The sequence below is a fragment of the Nicotiana tabacum genome, chromosome 19, assembly GCF_000715075.1.
Source record: "Nicotiana tabacum cultivar K326 chromosome 19, ASM71507v2, whole genome shotgun sequence".
Classification (NCBI taxonomy): domain Eukaryota; kingdom Viridiplantae; phylum Streptophyta; class Magnoliopsida; order Solanales; family Solanaceae; genus Nicotiana; species Nicotiana tabacum.
Window position 1 is genome coordinate 102,080,000 of NC_134098.1, and position 10,357 is coordinate 102,090,356.

General features: G+C 32.8%; 3 protein-coding genes across 3 annotated transcripts; all 3 read right to left on the bottom strand.

The window, feature by feature from the left end:
* Positions 1 to 561: 561 nt before the first annotated feature.
* On the bottom strand, positions 562 to 2,310 carry LOC142173267 (NAC domain-containing protein 53-like). The gene has a single exon (XM_075238298.1). It carries the CDS (start codon positions 1,698 to 1,700, stop codon positions 696 to 698), a length of 1,005 nt encoding a protein of 334 aa, XP_075094399.1. The 5' UTR covers positions 1,701 to 2,310; the 3' UTR covers positions 562 to 695.
* Positions 2,311 to 2,456: 146 nt separating this feature from the next.
* Positions 2,457 to 6,683, bottom strand: LOC107822537 ((+)-neomenthol dehydrogenase-like). The gene is made up of 5 exons (XM_075238301.1): positions 6,261 to 6,683; positions 5,871 to 6,120; positions 3,882 to 3,983; positions 3,544 to 3,732; positions 2,457 to 2,940 (listed from the first exon to the last, which is right to left on the bottom strand). The coding sequence occupies exons 1-5, from the start codon at positions 6,293 to 6,295 to the stop codon at positions 2,602 to 2,604; spliced, it is 915 nt and encodes a 304-aa protein (XP_075094402.1). The 5' UTR covers positions 6,296 to 6,683; the 3' UTR covers positions 2,457 to 2,601.
* Positions 6,684 to 7,026: 343 nt separating this feature from the next.
* LOC107772451 ((+)-neomenthol dehydrogenase) lies at positions 7,027 to 10,000 on the bottom strand. Its single transcript, XM_075238300.1, is given in 5 exon segments — positions 7,027 to 7,594; positions 8,483 to 8,662; positions 9,351 to 9,422; positions 9,510 to 9,762; positions 9,847 to 10,000. Coding segments are annotated over 5 exon segments (918 nt in total). The 5' UTR covers positions 9,879 to 10,000; the 3' UTR covers positions 7,027 to 7,213.
* Positions 10,001 to 10,357: the final 357 nt, after the last annotated feature.

Consider the following 10,357-nt stretch of genomic DNA (forward strand, 5'->3'; position numbering starts at 1 on the left):
ATAAAAAGATTTGATTCTTTTCCAAATGTCTTTATTGCTTATAGAATAATGTTAATAACTCCTGTTACCGTTGCTTCAGCAGAAAGAAGTTTTTCAAAATTAAAATTGATAAAATGTTAACTAAGCTCAATAATATCTAAAGAGAGATTAAATAAATTAACTATATTGTCAATTGAGAAAGAATTATTATAAAAAAATTAATTATAAAAAAATTATTAATCACTTTGCATCTAAAAGAAAAACTAAAAAAATGGACTTCAAATTAAAAAAATAATAATTTAAAAAATAATTAAGGCCCCTCATAAAAAATTAATAACCCTAAAGATTGTTTAAGAGCTAGGGCATACTTAATTACAATTAATACTAGCTAGTACTACTTCCAAAAATGAGCTAGCACATAATCTCGAAAACTAAACACTCAGGCCATCTTTTATATAATAAGCGAAAACAAGAACGCCCAAAATTTTGGTAGAACATTCAGTAGTATTAATTTTTAGGAGTACTACATAAACTATCAATGGCCATCTTTAATATGTTCGACCATATATCCCTAGCTAGTAAAAACTATTACAGAAACATAAGAAAAATTCAAAATATATTAATAAATCATAGTATTGTAGTACAGGTTTGTAACTTTATCTAAGAGCTAGCTTGGGATTAAACTACATATATTATCTAGCAAATATATCCTCTGACTAACAGAAATTGATAGTATCGAGATCGACATCTTCCGGGGAAGCCCACAAAGTAGCATGTTGATGGTCTTCGACTTGGTATTCCATATTCTCTTGATCATCCTTTGCTATAATATCATTCGACATTATTATTCTATTGTCTTCAGCTTGAACATCTTCTGATTGCATAACGGAATCAATATATTCTTCAAGTAAATGGACTTGGCCTTCATCTCCCTGATCTACGCAATATTGAACATTCTCATCATCCACGCCATTAACAATATCCTCTGGGGAGCCCAACAAACCAAGTACATGGTCTCTAACTTGATCTTCCTCTACGTATTGGATAATATTATTCTCTTGATCATCCTTTGCTATAGTACCACTCGATCTTATTCCATTGTCTTCAACTTGAACATCTTCTTGCAGCACGGACTTGATAAATTCTTCAATTTCTCTCATCTTCTCATCATTAACTACCTCCTCAATATTGTTTCCATTTTTTTTGTCACCAGGTTTGCCCTTCTTCTTGATCTTACAAATTACGAAACCTTTGTTCTTAGTCTCCCTAGCAACCAGATAACGATCAAACAAAGAGTACTCAGTCATCAACCACTCGCCATTCACGTTGTTTGACGATTTATTAGTGGGGATGTACTTCAAACTTTTCACGTAGCCCATGAGTCTCCCTTTATTATCAAACACATCTCGACCTTTGTTTTGAAGCTTCCAAGTGCCCTTCCCAACAGTTCTTGAAACTCTTTTCCACGTAGGTTTCTCTTTCTTTTGCGGAGTTATGAAGTAACGAGTGTTGTTGTTGTTATTGTTTCCCCTATCATAAGCTTCGAAAATCTGCCATGGCTCCTTGTCGGCGTAGAGATCCGCCACTTGCATGAGTTCATTCTGAAAGGGAAGTGGCTCGTCTCTCACAAACCCTACTAGATACTTGAGCACTTCCCTGCCCGTCGGATGAAAGCGATGACCCATCGAACGAGAAAAACACTTAGCCTGAGAATACTCCATTAACAGTAGTACTGACGCGAAGAAACAAGCTAAAATATTGTTATCTGACGAATATATGAGTAAGAAAGAAATAGTAGACTGGCGAAAACCCTAGTACGTACGTTGTTACTGATGATCGATCAACAACGGATACAGTTACTAGCTATGAATTGATGGTTGAGTTTTGAGGTACTCTATATTTATAGCTATCTGGGGCGTGGAATTGAATATATAGCGTATTTTTCAATGCATGATTTATTTCCTTATTTTTTTTAGGGTTTTATGTGGAAGTTGTTGATTGGATGGGATATGTGGAGAAGGATCGTGATCCCATATATACTTTCCTTACTTTATGATATTTTCCCGTCTTTTCCTTTATAACTAGCATATATAATTACTTAAATGTACTAGCTTTTCTTATTTCCTTTATCTATTTTGTGGCTCGTCCACTATTTTTTTTTTTTTTTGGAATGTGATATTATAGAGTGTATTACTCAAATGGTCACCCAACTACTTGAAATTATCTACTAAAGTCATTTTTCTTTCGTTTGTAACAGAAAAGTCATTTAATTATGCCGATAGCAATCAAAAGATCACTCAACTAGATTTTTCAAACTTTTGATTGCCAAATACTCATTTTACCCTCTAAATTATCAACTTTTGTCTTCTTCTTTTTTACTTTAAATATTATAATTTTTTAATTTACATTGTGGACTTACTTATAGAACAAATTAATTGTATTATAAAGTTAAAAAAAAAACAGTACTTTAAGACTTTGCAGCAACAACACCTAGGTGGCCCTGTAATTCCAAATCTAGAAATTATGTCATCTGTGGGCACTTTCTTATGAATTACACTCCATGTCATGAAAGATATCTTAAATGGAAGTTCTTTGTGCCACACGTTAGTCATAAGTGGTCTCTCAGCTCTTAACTTTTATGGAAAGAACAAAGTTCACCAAGCTTTCAGCACCTTCTTCAGCACTTAAGCTCCCAGTATTGCAGTTCACATCTGTTTTGCAAAAGCCAGGACACACACAATTTATCCGAAAATTCGGATATTTCGTTGCTAAAACCCTTGTGTAAGCAATCAGGGATGCTTTAGAGACTTTGTAAGCTGAGAAGTAAGTTGGCCATCCTTTGGCTTCTATTGATTTCTCTTTAAAATCTTTGAGAAATTCATTTAACACTTCATCCACCCTTTCTTCTGTCAGGCTTTTAGCATCACTTAGCATTCCTATAGCCCATTCGTTACACAATAGCTGTAGAATAGCGGAAAACGGTTAGGAGTAGAGGCGGTAAAAGTAGCCCAAACCCATTTGATCCGCCCAACCCGTCAGGTTTTAGTGGGTTGAGCATGAGCTACTTTAACGATGGGCTAAGTTTGGGTACAACCCAACTAAGCCCATTTATTTTCAGTAGCGATTTACTACTTTTACTATTTTTCTACTTTTACTATTAGGCATGAATTGACATTTATTTCAAAATATAAGACAAGAATCAACAGGAGAAAAAGAAACAAAAATCATCATCATAAACCATTCCAGAATGATATTTACGAATAAAAATAAAAATTATTGTTATATATGTGAGAATATTTTATAATGTTTATTTAAAAGTTGAGGTTATTGCAAAGATTTGGGTCAACATGGACGAGTTGGGTTACAATTATTGTGACCCAATCCATCTTAACCCAAGTGAACTTTAGGCAGAATTGGACAATGACTCATTTAATGAGTCAGTCTATCTTGACCAGCCCAAATACAACCCAAACAGTTCATTTCTACTATCGGTATATAGAAGTTAACCTCAACATAATTCAGAGGGTACACATATTATGATATATACAGTTATGATTTCATTACCTTTAACTTCCCCAAGAAAGAAGCGACATTAACAATTCTTGGGGAATTAGAGAGCTGAAGGAGGGGAATAAATGCTTCAATCATTCTTTTTGCACCATAGAAGTTTGTCTCTAGGCATTGATTTGTCAACTCATAATCTGTAACAATACGCTCAATACCTGCAATTGATTTCTTAATACCACCCTCTTCCTGCATAATTATTACTCCAATTTGTTACTATTTCTTTGAATATATGTATATGTAACATAAAATGACTAAAAAGTTATCAAAGAGATCACCATTGATTGTGTTTCTAATTAATTTAGGATAACATATTAGAATTGGACTATATATCTTACCCCATTTTCAGCAGAAATGGTTACGAAATCTCCTTCTATTAAATCTTTTACTATAACAACATCTCCTTCCACCATTAATCCACCAACCCCTGCGTTGTTAACCTGCAAATTAAATTGAAGCATTTATAATTTCTTATTTCTATGTAAAGAATATATGAAATATGTATTGATGCAAATATAGTCTGACTAAATATAAAATATGTATCTTAATTGTATGCATATTATACGTCAATATACTATGTAAAAATTCCAAAGGAAAAAAAAAAAGAAAAACAAAGGAACTAGAAAAACTTAAGAATGTCAAACTCAAAGGGTAAAAGTGTAATAGAACAACACAATGTACATCTGAAACTAGAAAAGGTACAACTACCTAATTAGAAAGAAAGAAACGGTCGAACCTCTTACGTTTCTTAGGAGTATGCACATGAGTTTTTTTTTTAAAACCATTTGTTGCTCAAAATCTACTGACAGGCGAATTTGGATTCCACACTCATCAATTAAGGGATAAATTAAAGCATTTCCTACAAAAAAAAAATATTTTTCGAAATTCAAAATCAAGATCCCTAATTAAGGACGGAGAGATCCAACTATCTCACCACAACCTCCTCCGTTAGTATACACTATACACCAAGAGATTAAAACCAAAACTAATTAAGTAGCACTAAATTATTTTCCATCATGACTATCTTGCTGAGACAATCTATAGCACTGAAGAAAGATGTAGAAAAATAAAAAAAATATTAATCCTATATATTACAATTTCAATGTTAAGTACGACGCTTTATTTATATTTTATTTCACTAATTTGTGGGAGAGTTTAGTAATTATATTTTGATATATTTACACTATCATCATAAAAACAAGTACAAGTAATTCCTATAGCAACCATAAGTTACCTTTTTTTTGTAGATCTCAAGGAGCCATCTAACAAGTGATGGTAGGAAAAAAATGTTAATTTTGCATGTGACTGTTTACCAACTTTTGTAGATCTCAAGGAGCCCACACCTTTTTCACCTCGTCAGCCTTTTTTTCTTTGGTACTGAATACTCCCCTCATCTCGTATTATCACTCGTGAGTCGTGACTAGTGGTTACTAAAAAATAGTCTGTTTCAAATTATTTGTTATTTTAAAATTTTAAGATAAATTTTTTTTTTTTTTTTTTTTACACTTAGTAATAATTATTTTAATAATTTTGTTCGAATAGAAAGATTAAATATTAAGACATGAATAAGGATAAAGTAGTCAAAATCTAATCCTAATTAAATTTTTTTAAGGGATGTATAAAAGAGAATCATGACAGATAATATGAGACGGAGGGAATATTCATTTCGGTCTAAAATAAATGACCTTTTAATCTTTGACACACCCCTTAAAAAAATATTAAATCCTAAAAAAAATATTTTAACGGTAATAATATGTAAATAACGATAAATTTTAAAAATTAAAATTAATTCATTCTTGATTATATAAAAAGGACACTTATTTTGATTTACTTATTTTGAACCAAAATAAAAAGACCAAAACATCTATAAAAGAGTACTACGTAATAATAGATGGCTTCTTATCTTTTAAAACGATAAATATTTAAATATATTTATTTATTCAAAACGATTAGGATTTGGGACCAGAAAGAGTATTGCTTATGTACTGATAAACATAAAGGTTCCCTCTCCCCCACCCAAAGAAGTTATAAAAAAACAGATTTAAGTGATGGAGCGAGAAATATAATTGTATTTCCTACGGTCAATCTTATTTTGGTTATTTTCACGTATATTAAGAAATTCACAAATTAGCATTAATTAACAATATAATTGATCATGTTAAATTTAATGTGTCTATTAGAAATATAACAAATACTACTCATAGACTCTTTAATTCAAGGACAAAAAAAAAAAAAGAAATTAATTCTTTATTAATATCATAAAAAATCAAATATTATGAATCATAAAAAAATCAATTAAAGTGAATCGAAGGGAGAATAAATAGTACCAGAATATCGAGCTTTCCAAATTTAGTTTTGATGAAGTCCACGAGAGAAGAAATACTAGCTGGATCCATAACATCAAGTTGATGAAACAAAATCTGATCATCGTACTCCTCTTTGAGCTTCTCAAGAGCTTCAATTCCTCTCTTTTCATCCCTTGCTGTCAACACTACCACTACTCCTTCCTTTGCAGCTAGTAGTTTCCTGCATGTTTCATATCCTATTCCTTTGTTTCCCCCTGTCACCACTGCATGCCTGATCATACAACTTATAAAATTACTACTCCATGTTTTTCTTAAAGAAGATTTACCTATAATTACCTAATAACAGTAGTGAACAAATTTTTACGATCAGTGCAGAAAACTTGTATTTATACATACAAGGTTTGTAAATACCTTGTATTCTCGTGGCTGGTGGTTTTTTCTGCCATTTTTGCTATATTCACTATTCAGTTTTTTGGGTCTAAGCAGGCTTATCTATCAGTGTATGTATTGCGTTTGCTAGAAATAGTCTAAGGTGCTCATTGAAATCTGGGAAGACGGAATTATCTAATACGGTAACGGAGAAAATCAAGGAGGCTATAATTTATTTTTATTTTTTATATAATATGTTAGTCTTATCCCCTGTGTTTAGTGCCGGTTCAACCATTATGTGGACAAGAACTGAAGAAAGCATGTTTTTTTTGCTTAGCTATAATTCAACAAGCTATAATTCAACTTGCTTAGCTACCAATTTCAAAATGTTAGTCTGCGTTTCCACTTGTTTTCTTTTTTAGTGAGTGTATTGTAAATATAAAATATTTATTTCTCTGGTATATAATTCAACTAGTACGACAATTTAGGATGTCACTGAATTATAAGGGACAATTTGGAAAAAATTTACTTGTTCACATTTTCATCAATGAAAAGACAAGAAATGATTATAAAACAAAGAAGACTCCCAAGGAAATTGATTGTGATTTGTTTAACAGAATAGTATACAATATTTGAAATATAATTTGCTTTCTTTTTGGGTTCTTCAGAAAACTTAACTCATCAAACAACTGAAAGATAATGTTCAAATATTGATTTGTTCTTTGAATAAAATCAGTAGTTTTCTAGTGCCTTATGAAGTTCCAAGATTTGGAGAAGAGACAGCTAATGGCAATTTCAGACACAGAAATTTTAAGGGCAATTCATTCTTTGTGTCTTTTATTCACCCTATATTTTCACTGTTAAAACTTAAAACCAAGGATTATTTTAGATGCTAACTGCCTACATGAAATGGTATTTCATACAACATACATTAATGCATATCACTGAAGATTATTACATGCTAGTCTAACATGTATACAATGAACAACATACTCTCATTCGAATGATGAAACTTCTTTCCGATCAAAGAACAAACCAGAAGGGCCATCATCCGGCTGCAGAGCTAGCCTTACAGGACTCTCCGCGCCTTCTTCAATTGACAATATCCCGCGATTGTAACTGAGATCTGTTTTCACAAAACCAGGGCAAACACAATTGATCTGTATAGACGGATACTTCTTTGCCATGACACTCGTGTAAGCGTTCACGGCTGCTTTAGAGAGTATATAGGCTGACATGAAAGAAGGCCACCCCTTGGCTTGAAGGGTATCTTCTTTATAGTCCTTTAGATATTGAGCTATCACCTCTTCTATCTTCTCTTATGTGAGGTTATCACTGTCACTTAATACTCCTTTAGCCCATTCATGTTTCAACTTCTGGAAATGCAATTAGAGAATTTCAGTCAGCTACTCATAGAGATTATCCAATTACCAACATCGGTTTACTGACACTTAGGAAAGCATGACAAACTTGTCACCACATGAAAAAGAAGATTGAAACTAACAAGCTGCTTGGAAACAGCCTCTTGCAGAAATGCAGGGTAAGACTGCGTACAATAGACCCCTGTCGTTCGGCCCTTCCTCGGGCCCCGCGCATAGCGGGAGCTTAGTGCTCCGGGCTGTCCTTTTAAACTATCAAGCTTCTGATAAATATCCTAGCTTACTTACATTACATTAAGTTTCCTGTGTTTGTTAACATATTATGCAGACAAAGATACCCTTTATCATTTAAAGACAAAAGGAAAATCGACAAGAACAAGGTCAGATCATGATTTATATACAACAAAATCAGTCTAACACTACTACTATTAGGATTTCCTCGGGGTCTATTTTCTTCATTTTGTTGTTGGTAGAGTGAAAGATTAAGTCTTTAAGTTAAAGGCAGGAGAACATAATGTTAGAAAATCAATAAATTGATGAGAACAAAGGTGTAGTTAACGGCAAGATTTCAGTAATCTATGATTTTTCCAATCTAAAAAGAATAGATGGCATATGCATTAGATTCTCTAAAAAAGACAATTAAAGGCAGAATTGTGTAGTTCTAAACGTTTAAATCATAGTTTTACTTCAGAATTTATCATTCCTACGGGCCAAGCATGTATAGGCCAAAAACCTTAAAAGTTAAATCACACCAAACGGAAAAAATGCAGCTATGTAGATGTATTAAAATATCAAAAAAATCTAAAAGATAAGAGTAGGGATGTAGAGATACTTCAGTAGATTAGACCTTCCATTCCAAGAGGAGAAGAGTTGCCAGGTTAATACCTTTAGCCTTCCCATAGAGGAAGAAACATTCACAATCCTCGGCGAGTTAGATAATTGGAGCAGTGGAATAAACGCTTCAGTCATTCTCTTCACACCATAGTAGTTTGTTTCAAGACATTCCTCTGCTAATTCATATGTCTGAATCAATATGTTATTCCAATTGACTTGAGATCCTCCTGTCTATAGCAGAGAGAATGACAAATTAAAGAGTACAAAAGATGAAGTCTAAAGCCAAGGATTTCAATTGATTACACGTCAAAAGGTGAATTTTCCAGAAACAGAGAGTTATGGCTACTGATTGTGCCACTTGATAGTCGAATCTAAAGATTTCGAGATAAAGCAGGACTTGTTCTGGTTTTTTAACTACAGCAGAAACCTCAAGCCATTTTCATGGTTAACTAACTCTATATCCAAATCAAGTTGCACATATAATTTCTAATCAAGCATCTAGCATAAAAGAATGGTCTACTAGTTAATTTGAGGGCTGTCTAATTATGATAAATCCTCTGGGGTTGTGGAGTTGTAAATTCTCTGACGTGTTATAAAACATACATATATGAGTTTACGTTTCTATGCACTAACGGCAATTATAAACACATGTAAGTTATGCTATAAGGTAATTACTGGTAATTCTTTTTGAAGCATCAATCCGAAACTTACACAATCAGGCCACAGTTATAAAGTAATTAACAGCTAATCTCTACAATGAACATTAATTGATGACCTAGTAAAAACGGTAACAAACCTATACTACACTGATTGTCAGTGTGCCAGTATATATATAACCTGATACTTATCATGTAGTAACCAACTGTCTTGTATTAAGACACAATTAATCGATAGATTAAGTCTAGTTAAAAGGACTTACCCCACTGGACTCTTGTGTAGCTCTAAGGGCATCAGCATCTGCAGTGACTCCACCAATTCCTGCATTGTTCACCTGAAAATACCCACAGCTCTATCACTTAGCAAATTATTTTGATCATAAACAAGAAATTAAAATCAAGAACATAGCTATGCTTCTTACCAAGATATCAAGCCTGCCAAATTGAGTCTTAATGAATTCAGCCAAAGAAGCAATAGTGGAAGGATCCATAACATCAAGCTGTTGAAACACCAAATTTTCTTTAGCTAAACCAATTAACCCTTTGAGCTTCTCTAGAGCTTCAACCCCTCTCTTCTCATTTCTAGCAGTCAAAACCACAACTACTCCCTGGGAAGCAAGCTGCCTGCATATTGCGAATCCAATCCCTTTGTTTGCCCCTGTAACTACTGCATACCTGCACCATAAATTAATTATAGGTACAGAGTAAAAACAAATAAAATAATTGTATTTGCAAATGCTAAAAGAAGAAATTCAGTACTTTGTGGCTCGGCCTCTGATTTCTTCTGTCATTTAGAATAGCTTTAGTTGTGGTTTGAAGAAAGCCAAACCAATTAAAATCATGCACAACCCCCTAAACTTATCCGGGTTTTCGTTTTAGACACCTTATCTACTCAAAATTTGAACCAATTAGACACTTTTTTGATAACCAGCAAAAAACTAGAGAGAGTGTAATACACTCGTCAATGATGTGGCAAATTGACGAATTAACTGATGACATTTGGTATTTGGGTCCAAAATAATAATTAATAAAATGAATTATAAGGAAAAAAACAAAAACAAAAACTATTTTTAAGAGGAAAAAAAAAAAGAAAAACAATAACCCCACCCACCCAGACCCTCCCTTCCTTATTCTTCTGCTAAGCCCATAAGTCGGCGTTTCTAACCATAATGTTCTTTATATATATATATATATATATATACTAGTTCTTAGTGTATACTAACCAAGTTAAGTAGAAACTTTTTAAAGTGGCACAAAATTACATTAAAAT